We start from the raw sequence: 26,024 nt of genomic DNA, 5'->3' as shown, positions 1-26,024 counted from the left end.
CTGCACAAGTCAGTTTTCAACAGAATACAATACGAACTACCAGGAGCTTTTGTAAATTAATCGAAAACAGAGAGAAATCACTTTGTTCCTTTGTGCCGAGTATTACTTAAACTCACACCTCTCTTAAGCACACATTAAATTAAATCTTCATCCAGCCTGATCTTCCTGCAAGGATCTTAAAACAGCCTGTAATATCTTTAGTGACTTAACCTTATACATGACAGCCCAGGTTGTGCCAAGTTCAGTTTTCAGTACAAACATGCCAAATGGATCGATCAAGATTTTGTCCTGTTGTTCCTGTTGATTTTTTTTTTTTTTATTCATCCTGGCAAACCAAAGCTTTGCTATCAGAAATGTATGTAGCACACCTGTGATGGTCAATAGGAGCCCAGGATTTGTATCCAAGGTTTGAAACTGGAAATCTAGTTTCCCACCCAGTATCACATGGTGATGAGCAGGGCTGATTGTATTGTATGAAACTGTTCCAGCTCATCTGGGGACTGTACAGGAACCAGTGAAATAAAACCCTGAGTTGCACTATAGTTGGGATCCCTGAAGCAAAAAACACTTGTTTATCCCCATTTCTTTCCAATAAGCAGAGCACACAGTCCACACCCTTTCCTAAGTCTTTTACTGTAGTAACAGTGTCTGTGTTCACACCAGCAGCCCTCAGATCATGATAACCTTTTTGGTCTGTAGACATGAATCATTCCTAGCGTGTGTACATGCGTTCTGATGATGCTGCGTTATCAGAAGACCTTTGTGATCGCATACTGCTCACACAGCAAAGCTGTCAGGGGCTCGGTGCTCTTACCAGGCTTCTCCTGAGCCCTCCAGTCCACTACCGACTCACACAAATGGTGTCACAGGGCCCCCAGAGAGTGATGGTCACAAGAGAAAACTGGACAGTCTGAACAAGGACATGTGTTAAGATCTACAGGAAGACATATATTTGTAAACATTATGTATGTCGTTGACATAATTAATAGTAACTTTGAAGTCATCAGTATCTTGCCAGAATCATAATCAGACTATATACAGTGCATGACATGGTCTATGTCAAAGGGGGAACTATGAATTAGGTAAATTCATCTCCTTTGCTCATGAAGCAAGCTTTAGGTGTGGGATTTGGCAACACTAAAGTCATAGGCTACTGAACTGCAGAAAACACCATCCTATCTTCACATAAACAAATAAAGAAAATCCAGTGACCCTGTGCATATAAAACAGGTTGAGCACACCAGAGTGGCATATTTTCACCATTGTTCCATGAAGACATTAAATAATCCTAATAAATGTTTTATGTGTGAGTTACAGGAAAGCCCAAATTCACAAAGAGGGGTTCAGCAAAGCTGCATGGCTCAGGCAGATTTTCCACAGTGGTACCCTCAATCAAAAAACTTGAGGCTGGTATCAAAGATACATCTTCTATCTGTCCATCTCAGGTGTCTTTGGAGTATGGATTACCTGGAAGTAACTCACAAGTAAAGCTGAATTTCACAGACTATGTTGTGTCACACTTACCTCTGTAATTATTTAACAAAGCAGTGGCTAAATAGGAGGTTCCCAGGTAGTCTCTCTACCCTCTGGATAGCCATATTTCAGCCGAGTGGTTTGGAGTAGTTTCCTTATTCTAGCCCAGGTGGTCTTGCATGCTATGTTAAAGTGTATGTTGTGCTGAAAGTAAAATGACCGATATAATAATGCTGATCTTGAAAATGGAGAAGTGAGATTGATGTTGGTTTTCAGTAATTAATCAAACTAGGGAGCTCAAAACAAGAAAGAAGGCATTGGTTGTTAGGTCCACACGGTCTGTTGAGATCTGCCTCAAATACTAATTTACCGAGCTATACCATGAGTTTTTAAGTGTGGCTGTAGGGGCAGGCAGAGCCTTAAGAGTCCATGGGACCTTGTGCGTACAAGTGCAGTTGATGATGGTATGTCATGAGTCATGTTTGCAGAAGCTGCCCCACAGGACATCAGAGCTTACAGGGCAGACAGAAGGTAGTACAACTGGTTTATAGCTACTTCTGAAGTGGTTTTTCCTGGCAATATAGAAACAGTCATGTTATTTCTCTTTTTAAAGCCAAATGTTGTTGGTCTTAGCTTACAGTATGTCCTTGATAGAATTGTACCATGCAACCCCAATCAGAATAACATCTTATTCTTTAAAGTCACTCTTGATACATAGAGCTTGAGACAGCAGAGTTTATCTGAAATCACAGCAGTCACTTCACTTCCAGTGTGATTTGGCTAATCTTGAGCATGTTGCTCCCGCTGGGGCTTTTGGCTGCAGACCTCCAAAAGGACAGCCCTGTCCCTGGGCCACCCCACCGTGCTGAGGAGCCCATCTTTGAAGGGCAGTGGGGAGCTGGGGCTGAACAGCATGGAGTCAGGCAGCAGCAGGATGGCTCCCAGAAATAGATCCTGGCTGGAGTGAGGATAAGGATGGTGATTCCCTGCAAAGATAACACAAATGGAAAGGCTGGAGCCTACTTCTGAGGCTTTAAATCTTGCATTGTGGGCTTACCCTGAATTTCCTCCCCTCTTGTCTGAAGAGAGTAGAAACATGTTAGGTAAGCGTAAGCGTGATTCAAGCTTAAGCATCCTGGAGCTGGAGAGGGTCTGAAGCATGCCGAGGGATGCTGTGACCTAAAGATCATCGAGATGTGTTGCTGCAACAGGTGAAGAGCCAGATGGGGGTGAAGACTTCTGGCTGGGACAGTTGCTCTCCACTTTGTAGCTTGACTTGTCACATCCCAGGAAAGAGGTCAGTAAATTCTTTACTTTGACGTGTCAGTGCCAGAGCTCCATGCAATGCAGGAATGATCTCGTGCCATTTACCTGACACTGCTTCCTCCTCTGTAAAAGGATGGCAAGGACACTGGTTCCCAGTACAGAAGTGTCACAGATCCTGCCCTGTATTTTCACTTTTCCTCTAACTCACGCCACTGCTGCTCTCACTAAAACCAAGGATCTCTAAGAGTTCACATTGCCTCCGTAAGCAGGCTTTACTTCCATGAGACAGTAAGCAAGCAAATACAATGCCACACCAAAAAAAAGGAAAGAAAAAAACCAAGGTAAACAGACACCTGCCATGAGTTTATTTTGACGAATGTCATTTCTATGCAATAAGCTGTGATCATCTCCCTGGTGTGGCTGCAAACAGACGGGAACCAACTGGGTAAACAAACGCAGGTGCTCGGGAGCAGAGTGCGGCTTCTTCCGCTGGGTTGGGGGGGCTGACGGAGAGAGGGGGGCATGGGGAGCTTTCGGGATGCGCGTTGCCGTGGGCTGGCTGCCCCCCCTGCGCTAAGGCTGGAGGTGAAGGAGGCACCAGCATGTGCCCGCGGCGGGCGCGCTGCGGTGCCTGGCTGCGGGGCTCTGGGGGATGCTCGGGAGAGGAGGGGACGCCAGTGAGGGGGATGCGCGCTGCGGGGGAAACCGCAGGAGAGGAGAGGGAGGCGTGTGCCTGCCAGCAAGGGGGCATTTCTTCCCTTTTACACACAAGCCTATGCCTACCCTGCTGAAGCAGTTAAACGGAGGAGAGCAGCAGCCAGGCTGGCAGATTCCTGCCCTGTGATATGCCAGCCACAGGGTGACGCAAGGGCTGGAAGGCTCCAACTAACAAGCCATTTTCACCTGCGTAATAAGCGCTAGTGGAGATACAGCAGCAGCAGCGGCTCCGAGTCCCCGCAGCCGGCCAGACTCCAGCGCGGCCGCAGCACCATCCAGCCCTCGGTGGCCACCGCAGCTTTTTCGGTGGCTCCCGCTGCAGCCTGAGAGCCGTAGACCAGCGGCCGCCTTGCAGGCAGCATGTCAGCCCCGCCGGACCCCCAGGACCTGCTGCTGGCGGGCACTGGGGTGCACTGGGCTGCGGACGGGGCGGACCAGTATGCAGCTGGGGCTCCGCTGCGGGATGGAGATGGGGCTCAGCAGCGGGAACAGCTGGTTTTCGGCTCCGCCAGGGAACACCCGCCCGTTGCCATGGCGACTGCATCCCCAGGTAAAAGGCGAGGGGTACCCAGGGATGCTCAACAAAGGGGCCCTGGCAGCAGCATCTCCTGTTTGTCTTGTTCCCGTCCCTTCCCCAGTTCTTCTTCCAGCCTGGCTGCTTGGAAACATTACTAATGAGTTAGTGAGTGCGTGTAGGAAAACAGAAAATAACGAGCAATTGCGGCCTTTGCAAATAATAATTTTTGCTGATGTGGGGGAGGGGGGACGCGGATCCCTGCCAAGTTCCCTGAAGCTCTTTGCAGTTTGCTAGGCACAGGACATGCAGATTTCAGTCAAATGTTGGAGGACATGTCATTTCACCTGACGATGGGGCTCCATCCTCATTTGTCATACACCTGTACACATCTGGAGTGACAGATCTCGGAGGAGTTACTGTGCACCTGGAATTCCTGCATGGCCCCTTATGTTATTTCAACATGTAGTTTTTAATGGAGTGCCTATTCTGAAGTGTTTGTTTATTTTCTGCATGCTTTTGAGACACATCCATTTGGTCGTGGACTTTTTGGTTGCTGCGTTTTCCTCCTTTTACTTTTTTAGGTGTATTTGACAAGGTGCATTTTGTTTTGCTAGGGTCTGCAGGTTCATTGATTTTCAGTTTACTTTTGGGATGTATTTGATTTCCCTTGGTTTAGGGTTCCTTTCTTTAGTGGGTGTATTAATAGCAGGTGCATATCTATTAATGAACCCCAGAAGGCTTCAGCTTTCAGTAGCTCCTGATAGAAGTGTTTGGAGAAAAATGACTCTTTTTCCTTCTTGGTGACACTTCTTTACTTTCTTTCCCATTGCTACCCATCAGAGAACCCAAATAACCAAATAATCCAGCCCAGGGGAAGCTGGTGGATCCCATCTAGATTCCTCTTCACTGGGAAGTAGATGTTTCCATTATACAGCCTGACAGCATTAAACTTGTCTTGAGTAAGTTGAGGGTCAGGGCTTGGGATGGGAATTGGTCTCTGTTATGCAATAGCTGCAGGAACATTAGGAACTGCGTTTTTGGGCTGAGTCCTTTCTAATCCCCTCCAGTCAATCAGCACAAAGAGTAGCTGGTCAGAAACAACACAGTCTGCGTGACTACGTGTATTATTCCAGATACCCATCTGTATGTTTTTTTCAGGGTCTGAGTGTGCATCTGTGAATGTGTGTGTTCTCAATATGGATGTTTCCCTGGTGTCTTTCTGTCTGCTTAATGCTACCGAGTTCAGTAGTAAATGGGATCTAACGCCCATCGGCTGATGTGGGAAATGTTTTGCTGTTTTGTAGCTTTGGGCAGGCAGCTAATCTGCTGATGTGCTGCTCATTCGCTGATCTGAGTGGTAGGTTATGATACGTGACTTTTTACTGGAGAGAGAGGCAGATGGCTTGTAATGTAAGGCTGTTCTAGGGGCAGGAGGTGTGTGTGTGTGAAGAGGGGCGGTATTGGGGTCTCCAGGTAGGGTTGCCACAACAGTATAATGACATGAAGAAGAGGGAAAGGATCTTGTGGGATTTTGTGGTTCACTGGTGGATAAAAATATGGCCATGCTGAATCTTAGCATACTGAACAAAGAAGGGTGGTCTCTTAAATTGTGTAAATCCCCATTAAGTTCAATGGCTGTGATACCGCTTATATTTAATGACAGTTTCTTCAGGTTTAACTTGATCTGTTGATTCAGGCTTACAGAATAGAGAGGAGAGAAAGAAAGAGAGAAAGAAAGAGAGAAAGAAAGAGAGAAAGAAAGAGAGAAAGAAAGAGAGAGAGAAAGAAAAAGAAAGAAAGGAAGAAAGAAAGAAAGAAAGAAAGAAAGAAAAGATAAAAAAGGAAAGAAAAAGAAAAGAGGAAAAAAAAATCATTTTTGGCCTTTAGAATTCTCTGCAAAGGGGCTTTAGATGTGTTTGCTTGTGTCAGACTGTGGCAAGGTGGAGATAAAGTGAGCAATACAGACCTTTTTTGGTCTTTGCTAGCTGTAGATTGAGAGACTGTCAAATTAGCAGAATCATGAGTAGTTAGGTGTTTAAAACATTTCCCATTTTATTCTCCCTATTTAATAAAGTAACTGTTACGTAGTTGCGTGTCTGTCTATCGGACCATGTCAGACAGAACAGCATCCCAACCAGTGCAGTCCTGCGCATGCAGTCTCCTTTTCTGTTTGTGGCTGCAGCACCTGTATTTCTGTTCCACATTACCTAGACAGTTCCAGCTCCTGCTCCCTTCACTGGGGGAAGTAAATAATTTCCCTGCTCTCTCTGTGTGACTAAATATTCTTAAGTTGCTGAATAAGAGGTCTGTCATATTGCTGAATATCTAAAACTGCCAAGTATTTCAGAAAACTTTAATTCTCCCACTCAGAGGGGGATTCCTGCGTGTTTCTGAGCTGCAGGAATGGATCCAGCAGGAGATACCTGGCTCCAGCAACTTACAACATTGCCATAAACTGCAGCAAACTTAGAACAATCCCAGTACAACGGGGCACCTGGGGACACTTTAGACAAAGAGCAATGCATCCAAATAAGAGTGAACTGGACAGTATGTTTTCCAGGTAGTTTCCCAACACATCCCATATCTTTCTGAGGTGCTCACTGGTTTTGTTTTTTTGGTGAAAAACATGGTTATGCTCTTTGAGGCAAGATCAGGGTTTGGAGACTGAGAGATTCTCCCAGCATGAAAATAACTGAAAATAAATGGTGGGAATTTATCACAAGTTGTACAAAAGTTTTCTTATACAACCTAAACATTTGCAAACTTTCCCTGATCTCAGCTTTTGTTTTAAGTTTGAAAACCAGCCAGGGATTGTTGAAAGGTTCAGGAATATTTTCAGGCTGGCCCTGGGCCCGGCATTGAGCCAGACTGGCTTTGTGTCAAAACCTTGTGAGTGGTTTCTGAATGATGAAAAGCAATGGATTTCACTCCCCATTCTTTGGACCAACCAAAATCGGCAATGATTGGGACTGCAGAAAAAAATTCTCACCAGGAGTGGAAAGCTCAGAGATTTTTCAAGCAAATTCAGGGCAATAAGGAGCTGCAGATCCCACATTCTCCTCCTGCAGAGCTACAATGAAGATTGACTCCAGTAGCTTCTGGGCACAGAATGAAGCAGTTTCTCTTGCTTTTATACTTGGCCCCTGAAAATTCTTCTCTCCCTCAAATGGACAGTTTCTCTCCTCCCCAAAGATGAATTTGGTTCAGGGTAAGAGGAACTTGCAGGCAGCTCTTGCAAGGACTGGAGACTGAGGCTGTCCTGAAAGGCTGGTGAGCAGTTGCATCTTGGTGAAGAGAGCCCCATGTCACCCAACACACCATCTGGTCACAGATTCTGTTATTTATTTTTATACATCAACAGTGATTAAAATCCCTTGAAAAGAATTATTTCCAGAAATATTACACAGGCTACCAGGCATTCCCCAGGATAAATACATATGGTTTCCTTCAGAGAAACAGAAAAATGTAAGAATGGACTGTACCTCCACAGTGCAGGTGTGCTTAGGGGGAAAAAGAGGGGAAAAGGAGCAGGAACTCATACAAATGGTGATTCCTGTGTCAGGATCTGGGAAGCTGTTTGCAACCTTGTTCACCGGTGCGTATCTGTAGGGGGATTTACAAGCAGCAGTGGTATGCCCTTACGTCCATGTAGGGATTGAGATGTAGGGATTGAGAGAGCTGCCAGTGAGCCCTGCCTTCTGATACTTGCCAGGATGCCCTTTGCCTTCAGACTGGTCACAGCAGTCAGGACATCCCTGGCAGTCCTGGCCTATTTCCAGCTGCCTCCAAAGACAGGGCACAGATGGGGTCCAGCTGCCCAAAGGAGAGGTGGCCAGTGCCACAGGAGGTGGCATTAATAACTGGGACATCTGTGGAGACACAGTGGGATGGCAAATATGGCCTATGGGAACCCTTCTGGAACAGCAGCCAGGGGTGGTTGGGATCCCCCGGGATGCCTCAGTGGCACAAAAGTCGTATGATTATGGGACTGAATGGCACCCATGTGGCATGTGCCAGTGAGGAGAGATGGGAAGGAGGGACTAGAAGCTGCTTGGATGAGTTGAGGAACAGCCTCTGCCTGCTGAGTAACAGTGAGATACCAAATTCCAGGAGCGTTTCATGCTCTAATGGGTGTAAATGGGTGTAAACACACAAGACTGTGAGTGGTCCTGGCTCCTGCTGCTCAGTGATGAGGACAAACTCTCTAGGCTCAGTGCTTTTAGCAAAGGCATTTTTAAAAAAACCCTTTCTAATTCACAGGATTTGTAGAGGTCAAGTTTGAAAACGTGTGCAATCCACATGCTCTCACCATGAACTAACCCACCAAACACCTGTCACAAAGGGACTGCAGAGAGGTGCTCCGAGCATAAGCCTATGTTTGTACTAATAACACTTCACCTGTAAATCCCAGTTTATTGTTTCCCTTCAGTTACTGGAGAGAGTGAGTTACTGGCAGCTTTACACCTCAACATGAAAGAGGTTTCTGATGGTTTTCATGCAGCCTGAGAGCCCTGTGGCGCACCTGGGTGGAGAGAAGTGGATATGAACATGAACATCTGCACTGCTTGGGTTTGGGACTGACAGGTTGTCAGAGCACAACCAAATGCAGCAGGTTCCACAAGACAACTGGCTCAGCTGCTCTTTGGGGCCTTCCCACCCCATTCCAAGTATTGCTTTAGCAAGAGCTTCCTCTCCCTAAGCATCCATGGCAATGTGCTACTCAAGGCCATGTGCACTGTAAAGGCCAAGATCCAAAACCTGTTTTTTCAGGTTGCTGTAGAGAGTCTGGATAGGGTGGATTCACTGACCTAAGCATATGCCACACGGGAGCCTAAGTAGCTGTTTGGAAATACATCCTTAACTGCCAAGCAGTCTTGCTCAGATTTTGCCAACTAAGGCCAGATTTAGTCTCACTTTGCAAGAGTATATATATTCATGCCAATTCTGTTATTGACATTTTAGTCCTTCTTGGTTTAGAGAATTGAATTCATTTTTTCTCTGCTCCCTGGATTAGTCCCTCAAAACCCTCATACTTTAGTGTGAGTGAAAGTGATGATCATTTGGTGGAGGCTCTCTCCATTCCCTGGAGTTTTGTGAGTGCAAGCAGATTTTGCAGAGAGGGGCAGAAACACAGCGAGTATCTTCTTGGGTCCTTCTGTTCCTGTAATTCTCATGAAGCTTGACAAGTGGCCATTTCATCACAGCTCACAATCAGTCATCTAAAAAACGATTCCTATTGAAATACCATTCTTCATTCCCACTTGGGTAAAGTAGGAGCAGAGGCTCCTGTTGGGTTCCCCCAGCAGGTGTTCTGCATCCAGGGGTGAAAAGTGCTATTGGAGGTGCCTAAATCTCCTGGTTTAAAATCTGTGCAGCAATGTAGTTCTCAACTCTATATGGATCAAAATGCAGCTGTCTTTGTCCTGTTTCTCACAGGGATGCAAGTAGCTCCATCCCTGCTTTGACTTCCATGCTGATGAATTTTCTTCACAGCCTTCAGGGCTGCAAATGGGTTGAGGAAGAGGATGAGGCAGATTGAAGAGTGGAATAGTACCAGGAAGGGTGACTCACCTGCCTTATTTTAGTCTTTAGCACTCAGTAATGAAATGTTTTATTTATGGACGACAAACTGAGGAGGAGAGGTTGAGAGGGAGGAGAAGAGCATGGAGGGGAGAGGCTTTGAATGTCCCAGTTGCAGCAAGCTTTGGGTTTTGTGTGTTGCAGTATTTCCTGAACAGCAAGTCTCCCCTGGGCTGGGTAATTCGCTATATCTCACTGGTGTAAGGGTCCTGGGAGGCACATCTGCCTCCTTTCTTCATGCAGCTCTGGAGATGCCATTCAATGACATGTCTTACACCTTATTTTTCCCCCCAAAGCTGTAGTGTGCAGTACATGCACACTCAGCCATGTGCTCTCAGTCTGCCTGGGGATGGTGACCCCAGCCTGGATGCTGCCTCTGGCTCCATCCTCCTGGAGAAGTTTGAGCAGATCTCACACGTCTGTTTATCATGTTTTCACAGACTGTCCCACAACAGGATTCCAGCCCAACGGCATGGCCTGAATTGACCTGTGATGTTCAGGACTAGTGTTTGGCTCTGCTTTAGGCCCTGAGACCTGATTTGGCCGCAAGACCTAATTATTTTGTGCACGTGTGTTTTAGCTCAAAGTTCCTGAAATACACATGGAATTGTGCTGCAGGTCCACTTCATCAACAGGGAATAGAGGTTTTTAAATGGGTGACTTCTTAGGAATTTGCCTCATGTTCCCTCCTGAGTAGTCAGTAACTCTAAAATGGGCCAAGTACGGACTAAGCCTTTTTCATTTTTAATGTAGCATTTATGCCCTTGTGTCTGTTTTTCATGTTGTATTCTCTTACTGCCAGATCAGGGCTGCTTACAAAATTCTGGGGGTTCTCATTTTTCTTGGGTTGTTTGTTGTTTTTTCAAAAGAAGAGGCCAACACATAGCAAACCATGTTTCAAGTCACGAAGCATTATTTGTAATTAGTTTTCTAATTTAGGGAAAGTAAATATATGTGCTGCTGTGAACTTGGCATGATTCAGCACTCAGGATCACACCCCACATTTAGTATTCTTGGTTTTTAAGACACATCTGATTTATGGTCAGCCTATTCCTCTAAGAAACCCCGTACCTTCAATGGCGAGAATAGATTTTTGGCACTCACCTGCAAGACAAGACTTGAAATAGAGGGGACCTTAATCACCTATTTCAGTCCTTCTTGTTTCAATAAGGCATTTAAGATCCTAATTATATGGAACATAAGCACATTCTTAACTGCTTAAAAAAATTAGGATGGTCTTAAGCATATGCATAAAGGTGACTGTGTGTTTAGCTGAATTTAGGGATAAATGAAGTAGAGGATACATCATTGATAAATTTGCTTTATTACCCATTAGACAAGATTGCTTCAGGTCACTTGTGTGTAAAATGGAGGCACCAGCACTTACCTATCTCATTACAGCACTGCGAAAATGAATATTTAAAGACATTGAAAACTTGGAATGAAAATCATTATAGTGTTGTTTATTTTGATCTATTGTGTGCGTCCAGGTGAGACTAAAATTGTTGGAAATTATTAAAGCATTCATAAGGCTGTGTCTTTCAAATATTAAGGTTTATATGCATTGGCATTATACTTTAATATTCCTTAAAAGTGGGCTTTTCCATTTTTGTTTAAATAACAGCTGCAGAAAGATTTCTTTGAATATTTCTTCCACTGCTGTAATGAGACGCCTGCCCTTGATACAGCCTCCAATTATCATGAGATCTCATATCAGAAAGGGTAGCCGCTTCTTCAGAGATTATGTGGACACAGTTACCATTAACAGCTGCAGCATCTCCTTCGTGTAGCAGTGACTCTGTCCCAGATGCGGTGCGGTGCTGCAGCAGGGCATTTGTTTGGGTACAGGTGAGGATGGAGCACAGGAGGATGCTTTCAGAAGGATGCTTTCTGTACTGGGTGACTCTGCAGATCCACAGAGTTATGTCAGCTCGAGGCTCTACTGTGCCATTCAGGACATGAATTATGTCTTATTTTTCAGCAGTGCTGAATTTATTAACTGCAGCTGATTTACTGTTGGTAGCTTTAAAGAGACTGAAGGGCTTGTTAACTGTGGCCAGTAAAAAGCGAATGTATGGGGCAGCCTTGTGAGGCTGGAAACCTTCCTGCTCCCAGCCCCTGGGGATCTTGTGCTTCTCTTGTCCCTGAGGTTTTTTTCTGTGCAGGTATCAGACCTTCCGTGAGCCCCGTGGCTGAGGAGGAGGAACTGTGACATCAGGGCACAGCCTCTGGCCACAGGGCCGGTCAGGAGCCCCTCGCTAACAGTGCTGGCAGTGCTTTGTCTCCCAAACACAGCCCTGGGTGGCCGTCTCTCGCCCCTTCCAAGCACCCTTCATACGCACATTGCAAAGCCATGAATGCAGAAGTTATAGATCTGCAGGACATCCCCAGTCTTTCCCTGCCTGTGCTGCGCTAGTCACTGGCTGTATGACCAAACAGCCAAAAAATCCTCACCCTGGGCATCCTCTGCAGCACAGCTATGCAGAGCGGGGCTGCTGACAGCCCAAGCCATTGGAGTTCAGACTGATTTTCTTCTGCTGAGCCTGAGCCCTTACACGCTGCTCCCAAAAGCACTCTGGGGCACCTGTAAAGGAACTGCTGGAGAGACAGGCTGCATTTATGGCTTGCAATCAGCAAGAGAATTTTGCCATTTACAGGCCTAATCTCACCCCCCAACTTGGAGGTAGCAGGGCTGGTGCAGGGAGAATGCCTACCCCCACCAAAGACAGCGGTTTGCACGCCAGGGAGGTGGGTAGTTGCTCACCCCATGTCGGTCCTGACATGCACAAAGCCAGAAGAACAGCTCTGCTGGGAAATGCTTTTAATCCCAAACTCATTGGCAGGCCAAAGGGCTGGATCCTGAGCAAAGACTAGAAGTTGCTCTAAATCTGCCACCACTGTGCAAGTGTTCACCCGTATTTGGGTCAGCTGCGTCCCCCTCCCTGCGCAAGGAGTGTGCACTGAGGCCATGGCCGGGGCGGGAGGTGAAAACCCGCAGCAGGCAGCCCTGGGAAGCACAGCGTTTCATTTCTGCTCTGATCTCCTGAGCACCATCCCCATGTGCAGTGTGGGAGGGTGCAGTGAGGTTTCACAGGTACCATCTCTCCACCGACTACTGCTTGCTGTACAGGAGGGTCTGAATTCCAGTAAGACCTAATTAGGTCTTTCCCTTGATGTCCTTAATTTAGAGGCAAAAGAGATGCACTTGAGGCTCATGTGCGTAGGAAATGTTTTGCATTTCAGGATATTTTCATTCCTGTTGACTTCAGCAATGAAGCGCAGTGCAATACACTGGAAATTAAATGTGCGCTTCAGCTGAACTGAAGGCTTAACTGCTCTGTGTGCAAGTGTAACTGTATGATACCAACAGTAATCTTACATTATTTGCAGACTGACTGTAGTAAAAAGGGAAATGCCTTCTCCCACCCCTTATAGAAGTTATAAAAATATGTATCACAATTTCGTTCACCATTTTTTCATCTTCCGGTTAGTGTTCATCTCTGTCTTAGGATGTACCATGCTTGCCAGTTTGCTGTTTTGGTTTTTTTTTCCTTTTTATTACAAAGGTTTATATCTTCAGCAAACATCACTGACCAAATAGATGCTCTAAACTGCACTATTGCTGTGCACTAAACTTTAATTGAGACAGTTGCCTTTGATGTGGAGCTGACCTAAAGCTGAGGCTGATTCTTCTCTTTTGCAGCTTTTGCAGTTCTTTAAAAAAGTCATAATGCAGCGGTCATGTTGTTGCTGTTTTCTCTACCGCTCTAGCAAAAGTATCACTATGGCTGAATACAGAATTGATTTCACAGAACCTCCTGGTTATCCTGAAAGTCTGTCTGTATAATCTGTGATTAGTTTGTAGGAAAGGTTGTTTGGCCCAAAGGCGAAGCTCCAAGATGATGTGTGAGAGTCAGGAGAAGTCCCAGATGAGTCAACCTCCTCTGAAAACATTATTTATGAAATAAAATAGGGGTTTGGATCCTCTATGCAGTAGCTCTGTTTATCACTTTCACTATGCAGAAACCCTTATATCAAAATGGCTGGTAAGTGGCATCTTGGTTACTGGCACAATAGATAAGACTGTTACATCGTCAAACAATTTGCAGTAGATGTCTAGTAGGTGGTATCTAATTCTCATCTTAAAAAGTTTCATGTGTGTTTAACATGGGCACATTGCATACAGGATTGAAAAGTCAAGCAAGCAAATAATTGGTCACACGCACAGATGTGGAGTCACTGCGTAAAAACTGAGTTACTTTTACATGGGTGAACTAGGAAGTCTGCCTTTGAAAATGCATACCTATCTCTGCAGATGCCAGGATAAAGGATGGAATTTCCTGAAATTTAAATTTTTTGAGAAACTTGCCATCAGAGAAAAAAAACAACTTCCTGTAAGAGATACATGGCTCAAAATATTTTAAAAAATAGTGAAATCTTACAAGTCAGTGTATATATTTTCAAATTACTCCCAGATCAATTCATATGTTTCACCTGATTTGACTGACAGCAGTGTTTAGAAATGTACTTTGTCTACATTTGGTTTTATAGTAGGACATTTACTCCAAATACATATAACTTCCATTTTAAAAGCACTAATTCTGGTTTGCAAAGTTCTCTATTCTATTTTAGAATTGCCATGTCACGAACATTTTTGCGTGTTTTTTTTTCATACGCTAAAAAATACCACTGGAGATTATGGTGGATTGTAAAAGCCAGTTGCCATTTTGGGATTTTTTTTTCTTCAAAGTCTTTCTGACATTAGCCTTTATAATTCGGTTGCTGTGTAATAGAAGTTTAGGTCAGAGCTAAGGAGACAGGCTTGGGGATTTATGCTGTGTGAAATATATGCAATCTCCTCTCACTTTGAACGTGGTAAACAGACCATGTATAATCCCTGGAATATTTGGTAGATCTGTCAGGCCAAGAAGATGGCATTTGTAATATTCATCTAGCTACACGTATTTTTACATGGTTGCACAGCCCTCTGCCATCCAAAGGAGAGAGGGCTGAACAAAGAGTGAGAAGAAAAGATATAATTCCTAGTAGGAGATTTCAGAGTTTGGGCGTCTTTTTTTTCCCCTCTCCCTCTGCTCTTGCTTTTTAATGAATCGTTCTTCTAACCTACTTTAAATCAAGCATCTAGCATGCTAGATGTTTTGCAGATGAATCATACTGTGCAATGCACTTATGCATATCTGCTGTGCAAGTACATTGTCAGCTTGTATTTGATAACCTACCAGCAAACAAGATTTTTTTTTCTGGAAGCTTGGGATGTAGCATCATTCTCTAAGTGAGAATAATGCAACCACTGTTAATAAATCAACCTGGGTCCGAGGATGTTTCGCCACTTTCACTGCCTCCTTGGTTAGCATTATCCTCAGAGGTATAAATTAAAGAGGAAAATATATAATCTGGGAAGCTTTCCAGCATCATCTTTGAAAATGTGAGCTCAATGCTTTGCTGAGATTTCTTTGGTGGAGGAATGCTAATAGCAATGCTGAAGATGTGCTCTGATTGCACCCGAAAGAGTAGGAAGACGCATGGAATAGCTTCATTTCTTTTTCCTTTGCCATCAAGATAATTTCTAATGTGATCTGCACAGGATGAATCTCAAACTGTTTCTACACAGTTCTGTGAACTGGTCCCAGAAGTGCAGCTTCAGTCGCTCCCTTTTTTACTACTTGTTCTCTTAGTCTGACATCTGCATAAAATATGTTACATGTTTTCCCATCTCAGCCTGCATATAATTGCCTGCAGCTGTTAGCTGTGAGTGGACACGGTCCCTCTGCTGCATCGGTCAAAGCCTGAGCTTCAGCAATAAGGATTTCAGGAATTTCTCCTAACTGTTCCTACGAGCTGTCATCATAGCCTGGTGGTAACTCCTGACGCCTCCCTCCCTGCCAAGGGAAGAAAAATGTGCTGCAGAATGTGCTGATTTGCAAAAAATATTTCACAGGGAAGGTTTGATTTTAGCAAAGTTCCAGCTGTGCTAAATAAGCAGAAAAGGGCTTTTTCAGCATATCAGCAACATCTTGGAAATGAAAATGCCACATCCTCCATCATTTTGTTAGAAATCAGTTTTCTCCTTCCCCTGCCCATAACCTGCTTGGGTCTGTGGTGTTAAGCAGAACTAGGAGTTTAGCAAGACTGTAGTATTTGGAGCCTTGCTTTCTAACATCTCTGTGTTCCTATTTGCTTTCTCTTGGCCAGCTCCTGCCAACATCATCCTTTGCTTTCCAAGAGATGGTGAAAAGCGCAGAATGCGAGACTAAGCTGGTGTTCCTCAGGCTGCATTTTTGGAGGTGTAAGGAAGTAGATACCTTTATTACTGTTTCGCTGATGGGACAACTGATGCACAGTTAAGTGAAGGGTCTTACAAATAGTACCCAGCAGCTGCTTTTGAACTAGGTCTGGGTCTGCTGAGGCCCAGACAGTGCCAGGCTGCTCCAAAGGGGTCTTAGCTTCATCATCAATGACTCAGTTTGTGGGGCCTCGCAGGCTGAGACTCCAAAAAGTCATTCCTCTCTCCTGGGAAATATAGGGCAGCTATTTTTACTTAGGTGGATGAAGATTTTTTTTTCTTTTTTCCTGCCTGTTTTTCACTTTTAAATTCATATTAAGGATCCTTAGTTATGTTTTACAAAGGCATTCACCCTTTCAGATGAACAATATAGAGGGAATACCATGTGTTATTTGCTGTCTACTGACATTGCTAAATTTTCTGAAGCAATGTGTTTCAACATTTCCAAACATTTTGCCTGTGGAGCATTCTCTTCCATAGAAAGGCCTTCTGTTTCCCCTTGATTTGAGATGAAAAGAAAATTGAAAATAATATGAAATCTTCCCACAGGACAGAATTTCTTTTGCAATAGCTCCACTTCCAGCTAATATCAGGAAAAACACAAACAACTGCACTCAGTATGCTTAATTTCAAACCTGCATTTAGGACTTACTCTTTGCCGTTGCTGTCTGAAGAGCAACAACAACACGCTTTACTCTCAGCTTGAAAATACCTGTTAAATCCAAGAGCTAGTGCACTAGCAAGTAGGATTTGTTAGCACCTATTTAATACACTCAACAGGAGTGTGACCTTGGTTCTGTCACTGGTGAAAATGCAGTTGCCTCCTGGTCCAGCCCATCTAAGTGCTGCTGAATTATAATACCAGGCAGGTTCTTCTCTCTTTATGGCAGATGGACTTTGCCTCCACTGTGGTGAAGAAGGCATGAAGCCAACAGCGATCCCCGGCCTAGCAGCTGCCCAGCATCCTTGTTAGCAGATAATTATATAGTGCTCCCTCCCTTACTCACTTAAAAATGTGACTTGCCTGTTGGTGCCAAGCACAGGCAGGAAAGCCAGTGGAGACAACAAATGTGACTCTTTCTTCTTAGGCTCTATACAAGACAACTTCTTCTTTAAAAGCCCTCCCCTTCTCACTTTGTGTGAGCAGGAAAGCAATGCAGGCTCCTCCATGTGCGGGAAGTGAAGTCTTCAGAAGCCATTAAGTTCCCTTTCCCAACCCTGCACTTGGAGCTGCAGTGACAACCGCTTCCTCAGCTGTGCTGTGCTGTGTGTTTAAACCAGCATTTCAGAAAAAAACAGGCTGTTCCAGAAGTTTTCAACCAATTTCAGACCCATTTAGTTGTTGGCAGTAAATGCCAGAGCAGGTAAGATCCAAGGCTTCCCAGGAGTCCTCTGCTCCTGCCTGCACCCAGCACCAGGTGCCCCAGGCTTTTGTAGCCTTTAAAAATGAAAAAGCTAGATGTGAGCAGAGCACCATCTTGCCTGCAGTGTTGCTCAGTCAGGTTTCTGGTAACGACTGCTCTGCTGTGCCAGGTACAAGCCAGTTTCTGAGAAGATGGGTTAGAGGAGCTAGTTTCTAACCTTGTCCGACAGAAAGTTGAGAGGGAAAGGGTGCTTGGGGCAAACAGCCAGGAGAAGTGAGCTACACTAAAAGTCAGTGTAAGCACAAGCATAAAGTTGTATAAATTGGACAGGAGTGTTGAGGCTGGGAGAGGAAGTTGAGGAGAAGAAGTCAGGATGGAGAGAAAAATGAATAGCAAGAAAAAGAAATCCAAACCTCTCAAGAGTTTGGATTTCTCATCCGTTTATGGAGGGAATTAGGTAATGTGGTACTTAAAGTAGTAGGTGGTTAAGCTTAGAAACTCAGCAGGTGCCTTCTGGTCCACTTCTGTGTTCATGAGCTCTGGAGGCAGACTTTCCTAGCAAACCATCTCCCCCCACCCTTTGTTCACTTGGAGCTATTAACATAATTTTTCTTAAAGAAAGCTTTTGAATGCATTTTACTTTTTCAATTTTTTCTTTTACTCAACTGGAAGAGCATAAAATCCCCATTCTTCAAGTCAGAGGCAAATCTGTTCAACCTTTCACCATCCAAGTACTACCTGGAGGAGTGCTGTGCCGCAGCAGGACCCAGTGTGCTGGCTTTGCTCTCCGGACCCTTGGAGACTGGCCGACCTCACCCAGCTCCTACATCTTGCACTGGGAAACTACAAGGAAGACTTTGAAAACTCAGAATAATCTTGGCCATTTGTATAAATGGTCTGAATAAATAGGAAGGGGTTCAGCAGGAACAGGGCATCTCAGCAGGAAAAGCCAACTTCATAAACACAGGATGGGAAACGACAGATGAGTCCATCAGAGAAGGATTGGGGTGTTGAGGGTCACAAGCCAAATGCAAGCCACCACAGGCTGCAAAGCTTGAGCTGTTTTGCTGTTGTTAAACACTAAGATACGGCGATGTGGGTTTTGTATGTGTGATGCAGCAAATGGCCCAGGGAGGAGTGTGGTGTCCAGTCTGAAGCACAGCATTTCAGGAGCAATGCAGAAAGTCCGGAGGAGAGCAACCAGCATGATCATATGTCTGGGAAACATGATCTAGGAGGGGAAAGTGAAAGAACTAGGTTTGTTTAAGCTAAAGGAGAGAATCGCTAGGGGACAGAACAGAGCAGTCTTTAAGTACATGAAAGCCCAAGCAAAGAGTCTGAGTTAATCTGATCTCCAGGTCCATAATGGGAAGGAATGGATGTGGCTTCAGTTGCAACATAAGAGATTCAGATTAGTGGTTTGGAAAAAACTTCCAGAGAATGTAGTCATGTAAGACAAACACAGGTTGCTGTCAGGGAGGGGCTGCAGCTCCATTGCTGATGGGCTGCACGGGCAGTGCAGAGGGACATTGCCCAGGTGATAAAGGAAGTGGTACTGCTACTACTGGGGCTAGCGATGGAGATGGGTGATGTCTTTCAGGCCTTTCTGGCCCTATTTTTGGGGAGTCTATAAGATGGGGTGAGGGACAGCAGCAGGAAATATACTAATTTCTTCTTTTCACATCTTAGCTTGGTCCCTGTCCTGTTCAAACCAGCAGCTTCTTCTGTTACCCTTTGACAGTGCACAAGAACCATGAGTCATAGGAAAGTCAGAATTGCTGATATTTTTGTGTTTCAGCATCTTTTGATGGTAATTATTTCTTTTTTAAAGAAAAATAGCTTTTTGTTTTGCAGGAAAAGCCCTGCTTTCCTTAGGGGGTTGAACTGACTCCTGCAGACAAATCTAAACATAGCATTCAATGACTTAAGTTGGACAAACAGAGCAATCTTCAGCATGAAAGAGTAATAACAAGGATTTTTAATAAATGCAGGCTTGGCAGGGAGAAGTTACAGAAGATGAAGTGTGCAGTGATAGCTGGAGATTAACAGCATAGTGTCTGCATCCAAAGAAATAGGAAAGGGAACAAGATACAGCAAGTACAGGCTTATTAAATTGATTAATTAATATTGTTAAGAATATTAAGGTAAAAGGAAAATGGTAAAAATGCATAATTGATTTATAAATGTGGACTGTGAAGACAAATCTAATAGTTTACTTCAGTAAGATACCGGCTGTTTTCTGACTATTTCAGTGAAGTGTAAAACCCAGTACTACATGGAAAATTGCTGGCTGAGCTGGAGAGGGTGAAGCAATACAGCTGTGACATGCCACATGCTACCTAAACAGCAAACAGCTTATGCTGAAAGAAAAATGCTCAGGCAGCATGGGAGCTGCTGGGGGGGCTCCTTAGTCAGTTTGGGGCCTGTCTTATTTAATAACTTTGTAAAATGTTTGGTACCAGTGGCCAGAGCAGATTATGGGAGTATCTGGGAGTTGAGGTGAGAGGCAGCTGGACTAATTTACAGGGGAAGGTGACTGAGCTGGGCAGTTGTGAACTGTATAAATACACCCTGACACCCTGCAAGGGTGAAAGGAGCTGTGTTTGTTGAGGTGTATCCTCTCTCGAATGAGGCTGTAATGCTTGTTTGTGCAAGTGCTGGTTCAGCTTCTGCTTTGACCTTGGCATCATCACTGTCATTCAGCGCCATGGGTAACTCTGCACTGGTTATGTATAGAGTCACTATTGCTCTCTGACAAAATGGTGAAAGCAATAAGAATGACATGAGAGAAAACAATTTGAAATGGTAAATACTTGACACTCGGTTTCAACATTTTCCAAAACAAAAATACATTTGCTTGGAAACGTTGGTTTTAATTTGACAAAAAAAAAGGTCCAGTTTTACTGAAATTCCTTTTTCCAGCCAATTCTTTTAACTGAAATTTTCTGTCCTCCTCAAAGGATGAGGAAATAATCAATGAAAGTAGTTTTGAGAAATGTAGCACCTCTTCCCAGCTGTGTTAATATTAGTGAGCAAACAGCGTTTCCTCAGACCAACTCGTGAGCCAAATTTGGCAATGATTTATGTTTGGGCTCTATGGACTGATCATGAATACTTGAAATATGAGCTGTACCGCTTAATTGTACCTCTTATATGAGTCACATGATTAACGAGGATCCTTGATTGGAAGAATGAGCAAACATATCTTTTATACATACTTGATGGTGCCAATTTCAGTGCTTATTTTCTCTTGATGCTGATATATACACGTTTGTCATTGGCCTTGGCAAACTTTTCTTTGCCAGAAAAATAATTTCTCAAGCACTGATGGAAAATGATACATGGGTTTAGCTAATATAAAATCATTTAAATGTGTAATAGCCACTGCAAAAATGTTTGTATCATCCCCTCTGTACCAAAATTAAGAAACTAACACTAAAGTTTACTTGAGAGGTACATTTGGGTAGCAGCATTGTATGTGTCCAGCTGTGGAAGCGTTATCAGGTGAAGTCAAAACCAGCTTCAAGAAAGGCCGATTTGATTGCTTTCTTAGCTCTGCTGTAAATTGGAGGCTTGGGGTTTTTTTGCGTTTCTTGTACTTTTAGGTTTCTCCTGGGCCTTAGGTGGCTGTAATTCTCATCTCAGAGCAAGAGTGGGTGATGCAGCTGCAGTATAGCTGCTCCAGTCTTCTGCCACGTCTTCTGCCAGTCTCTGGGTGTCATCCTGTATGCAGCATTAATGAGGAATCACAAGGTCCACAAAAGATCACCATGTGAGGAGACTGGTAGTTTTACCATTTGTGCTATGCTGCTTGTTGCAACAATTTTTCATAAAAGTTTGTTTATCAAGTTTTGAGAAAAAAGACTTTATCTTTCTTGAAGGTCTCATTAAAGCATTCAGCTGTGACAGAGTTCAGAAGAGCCTTCTCTGCAGTCCCTTTTCATTGGATTTAAAGCTTTGTTTCATGAATATAAACCATGACATATGTGATCTTCCTTCTGCTCATCAGCAAAGGCTGCTGCTGATGTAAGACAGAGTCAGTCAGCTGCCTGTATTGAAAAATAATCTCAATTTTTCACACTGTAAAGGTCAGTACAGCTGCAACAATCCAGGATACCTGACCTACTTGATCCCTGGGTTACAGATTTTCTTTATATGGTACAAAGGCAAGAGTTTTTCTGTTTGGAAAGTGACTCCATGGGTACAACACACTCATTTTCTGTCCCAGCAGAGATTCCACATAACATTGACGATTATTTCCCAGTTCAAGGGAGTGCTGTAAAGTCATCTTGGTGGAATGGATATTTCCAAAATTATGTGGTCTTTGTGTAGGTTTAAATTATTAACGAGCTGTCCTTTCAAACACCGCTGCTGAGCCAGCCACAACCCCTTGAACCACAAACATAATAAAAGGCAAATTCTTTCCAAAAACACAATACTGTTTGTTGAATACATTCCACCCACTGACCAAAGGAATGACAGATTAAGTAAGAAAAAAGGAAAAGAAATAATAGGCTTGGAAATCTGAAGCTGGGCATGGATAAACAAGAGGGGATTGTGGAAGTCCTTTTAGTACACAGAAAACACACATTTGGGAAGAAAAAATGGAGAATGTTTAGGAAAACATCTGGAAGGAGTGGTGCCAGATGGTTGTTTCCTTTTTGATCGGACTAGTATATTTCTCATAAAATTTAAAGACCTAATTTTCATGTTTGTCAATATTTACAGATCTCAGTCTGTATGTAAGGAGGAAAATAAGGTCTCAAATAGAACTCTGTGCATGCTTAAAATAATTTTGATATTCTGTGCTTTGCTGACTCAACCTAAATGGCCTGAGATGTTGAGGTACTGGGAATGCCTAACTCCTTTTCCAGTTGCTGGCATCGGAGAATGCTACACCCCCATTACAGAAATAATTTTATTGAGGAGCAAACTCCAGGCACCCATGATTAGAAAATTTTAGCTTTCGTTCCCACCATAGCAAAATCTCACTGATCTCGTAGTAGGGTGGCACTGGCTGGCATCAGCTTTGTTACTTTCTGATCTTGCTGGTGGTACAGTTGCTGCTTGAGAGATCTGAGACCCTGTCTAATATTGCAGAGCAGGGAGAAGCTCAGAGAAATAAAAAGAAGCAAAGACGAGTAAGAGTCTATGAAAATTGGCCTGTGCTGAATATTTAATTATTAAATGTTTTCAACTGCAAACGTACATTTCTCCCCATCAGCCACTATGATAAACTGAAGACAAAATCAATTTTTTAAATGGCTCCCTGAATTTTGGTTATATGGCTTTGGGGTAACGTTGTTTTCCACACTTGTAAGGGAACATACCCAATTTATATAATCCTGAACAGCTACAGTTACCGATGAATATGTCTTCTACCAAATGTCTGGGTTTTCTTTCACAAATCAATGGTCTTAAACTTATGTTTATAAGACATGCCATTGAAGCAGTGTTGAACTGAGGGTATGTTTTCATTTCATTGTATGCAAGACTGAGAAGAACTGCCATCCTGTTTGAAATTCAAATGCTGGGGTTTGAGTGGGACTAATAGTTAATGTCATTATTCCATGGGGCAAAACCACCATTTCTGAGGAATCTGGAGAATTTCTTCTGCTATTTTCCACCTGGGGCTTTCCCCTGGGGATCTGTGGAGAATATCCTGAGGATGCTCCAGTTGAGCATCACCAGGTGATGCTCCCATCCAGATGGACATCACCTTTGCAACACAAGATGCTACCACATTCAGGGACCCCCAAGTACAACACCACCTGCTGAGAGCCTCATATTTTGGGGAGCTTGGGAGAGGATGTGGCATGGTGATGTGTGCATGACACCTGGGAGGGCTCCAGGCTCTGTTGTCCTGTTCCAGCCTTGAGTCACCCTCCTCAACACATGCCTGGTCCTGCCCTGTGACGTGCCCCTGGTGCCATGTGGATCACTGAAAGAAGGCCAGAAATCAGTATTATGGGGCACTGGAAGCATATCACTTCCTCTACAGGGAATTAGAATTTTTTAGGGCTTTTCTTAGGATTTTATTGGACTTCATTAATTTAAAATTCATTAGAATTTTTCTAGCATAATCTGAACAATGCATTTATTCACAAACATACGGGTGTACATTGCAATTGTTTTGTCAGAATGATATGCAAAGGTTCCGGTGTTGTGGTGGTCAGTAAGTTGAGCTGGAGTGAGCAGTGTGGGCTGTGGTAGCAAGAGCAAAGCCAGCAAGTCAAGAGGAGAGATTATTCCTTCTATTCAGCCAAGGATGGATAGAAGAAAAAATTGAGAAACCTGAGCTAGCTTTGAAATACCCCTGTTTTGACCCAGGGTTGGACTGGAGACCTTCAGAGGTCTCATCCAGCCTGATTTTTTCTGCGATTGTGTGACTTTTAAGAGTCAGCTATATCACCTTTTTCTCTGCTGTTGTTCTACCTACTATTCCCGATCACTTCCACCTGTTTTCCCATTATAATTATAAAGGTAATTAGGGCTATTTTAAAAGTTGGCTGCTGGCCCTCGAGGCATGTCGGCACCAACAAAGGGCTTGGGTTGCTTCTCAAGCCCAGTTGGGTGTCTTGTTGCTCTGCTGAGTAAGTCCCTCTCTCTTTCTGGTTCACAGACTGAAGTAATGAATTAAAAATATATGTATTTTTGCAGATCAGCCTGAGACAAGGAATTTTCAGTTTCCTCAGGAAAACAAAATACAAACAAATCATTGTTTTTATTAAATCCCAGGTGTTCAGTTGTCTCCCCGCCAATTCCTTTCACTTCACTTTGGAATTTTTTTCCAAATAAAATTTTTTTCCAAATTTCAAAAATATTTACTATATTTTATAAATATAAATACTTTATATTTACTATTTTTATGAAAAGTCAGCTTTGGCAAAAGACACTGTCTGAACAAATTGCAGTGCAGTTTGCCACAACCACTGTACAGTAAATGCAAGCCTTTTCAACAAAATATCTTTTCTTAGCTAAAATTATTGGCTTAATTTGGCAGAAACTTCCAACCACGGGGGTTGATCAAGTCTGAGCTTTTCACCAAATGAGCTATCGAGCCCCAAAATCTCACCCATTTTCAATTCTGGCAGCTGGGAGATACCATATCCCATATTTGTGCTACAAACTCCATTTTTAGCAGGGTAAAGCAGAGGTATAAGGAAGGAATAAGCTGGCATGTAGTGTTTTTTCTTGTTTTATTGGAGCGAAAAACTGAACTGAAGCTAAGGAGAAAGATGAAGGTGCAGTGATGAGTTTTCTGTGAGGCAATTTGACCAGGCAACTGAAATGGGGACAGGTACCCATTGTCCCAAGTGCTAATGTGTTCAAGACCTGTGAGCATGGTTTTTTCCCCCATCCTCGGAGATGAGTAACGGTTGCCTCTTGGAGCCGACACTCTTTGCCAGCAGCGTTTTGTGCGGATGGGTGGTTATAATACAATAACGGCAAGGTAATGACAAAAGTGCTGATGTTTGCTCATGTGCTGTGTTACCAGCTCACAGGTGGAAAACTCAGTCAACACTTGACAAATCTTGATTTCTCCAGCAGAAAAGGAATTCGGCCACGAATCTGCCCTCTTGAGTGTTACTCCAGTTGCACAGTGGTGGGACCCAGCTCACACCGGCTAGTTTGGACTAAGGCAGAGGGAGGAGAGCAAGTCTTCAAGGTTGCCACATCTCTCCTGCTGTGGGTTGGCTTGTTTCTTGTCTGGTTTAATTTCCATGAGCAATATGCACTTCTCCTGCTGCTCTGCCCACCGTGGGGTCATTACAACATTTTAGCAAGGCAGGAAAGAAAAAAGAAGCACCTTTATCTATATCAGCTAGTAGCTGCTGCATGAGGGGAGCTAAGCAGGTGTGCTGGACCCCGAAGGTGCTGTGTGTGAGATGCTGTGATGCAGACTGTCCTTTCACCATCAAGGACTGACTTGCATTTGCAGCAGCAAGCAATGCACTATGGATGAGCCATCTTTTTGGCCATCCTGGGCAGCACCATGCTCTGTGGAGATGCTATCTTGGCCTTGTGAGCTGAGTTTCTGCAGTGCTCTGCCTGTCTGGACAAAATAAGCCTCTCAGCAAGACTAAGTAGCTGAGGCTTAATGCTGCATGGCTGTGGTGATGCAATGTGTTCTTGGGCAATGCAGATGTGCCCAAGGACAAGCCAGACATTTTCCACCGTCCGGTTTTCAAAGGGTGAATGGGTTTGAGAAGAGTCAGCCTCCAGCTTGTGATGGTAACTGGTCTACAGAAGGTTTGGGAAATAAGGGGACACTCATCAGAAGATCCTGTATGGAGGACTGTATGGAATTTGTAGGTCAAGTGGAGGGTGGGAATGGCACACAAAGGTTTGTAGGACAGAGGGATGAAGGAACCTCTCCTGTGCTTTGCTGTGGGTTTATAGAGGCTATGAGGTGTGCTGCCCTGCTGTATAACGTTTCATTCTTGAGTGCAGTTTTCCAGAAGTCAAGCTGTGCTCCTGAGCCTTAATTTCCTAAGTAACCTAATACAGTCAGCCCCAAACATAATCTGGTGTGCCATTTATCTGCACAAAATAGAGTATTTTCTAATGGCAGAAACTCCAGCAACCCTTAATTGGGTGGAGTAGAAGAAAACATGTATTTGAATCCTGCACAAAATATGAAGCCTATTGTTAAGCCATAAATGTGTTTTGAAAGGAGGTTTAAATAAAGCAGAAATACTTACCACAGATATTTACCACCTCTTTTTGCACAAGACTGCATCTCTATTGCTTCCTTTAAAAATCTCTGATGGAGTTCCTCCAGTAAGACCAATGACATCCA

The 26,024-nt window shown here is 43.9% G+C and overlaps 1 protein-coding gene across 1 annotated transcript in view; it reads left to right on the top strand.

Annotated features, from left to right (window-relative positions):
• The first annotated feature begins 3,435 nt into the window (after positions 1–3,435).
• Positions 3,436–26,024, top strand: part of RTN1 (reticulon 1) — a 118,789-nt gene continuing 96,200 nt past the window's right edge. Inside the window, exon 1 of the mRNA XM_074908803.1 lies at positions 3,436–4,006. Within this exon, the coding sequence (XP_074764904.1) occupies positions 3,817–4,006 (190 nt within the window). The 5' untranslated portion in view covers positions 3,436–3,816. The remainder of the gene's footprint in view (positions 4,007–26,024) is intronic.

Source organism: Athene noctua, chromosome 6, assembly GCF_965140245.1.
Source record: "Athene noctua chromosome 6, bAthNoc1.hap1.1, whole genome shotgun sequence".
NCBI lineage: Eukaryota > Metazoa > Chordata > Aves > Strigiformes > Strigidae > Athene > Athene noctua.
This window is presented reverse-complemented; position numbering and strand designations above follow the sequence as displayed.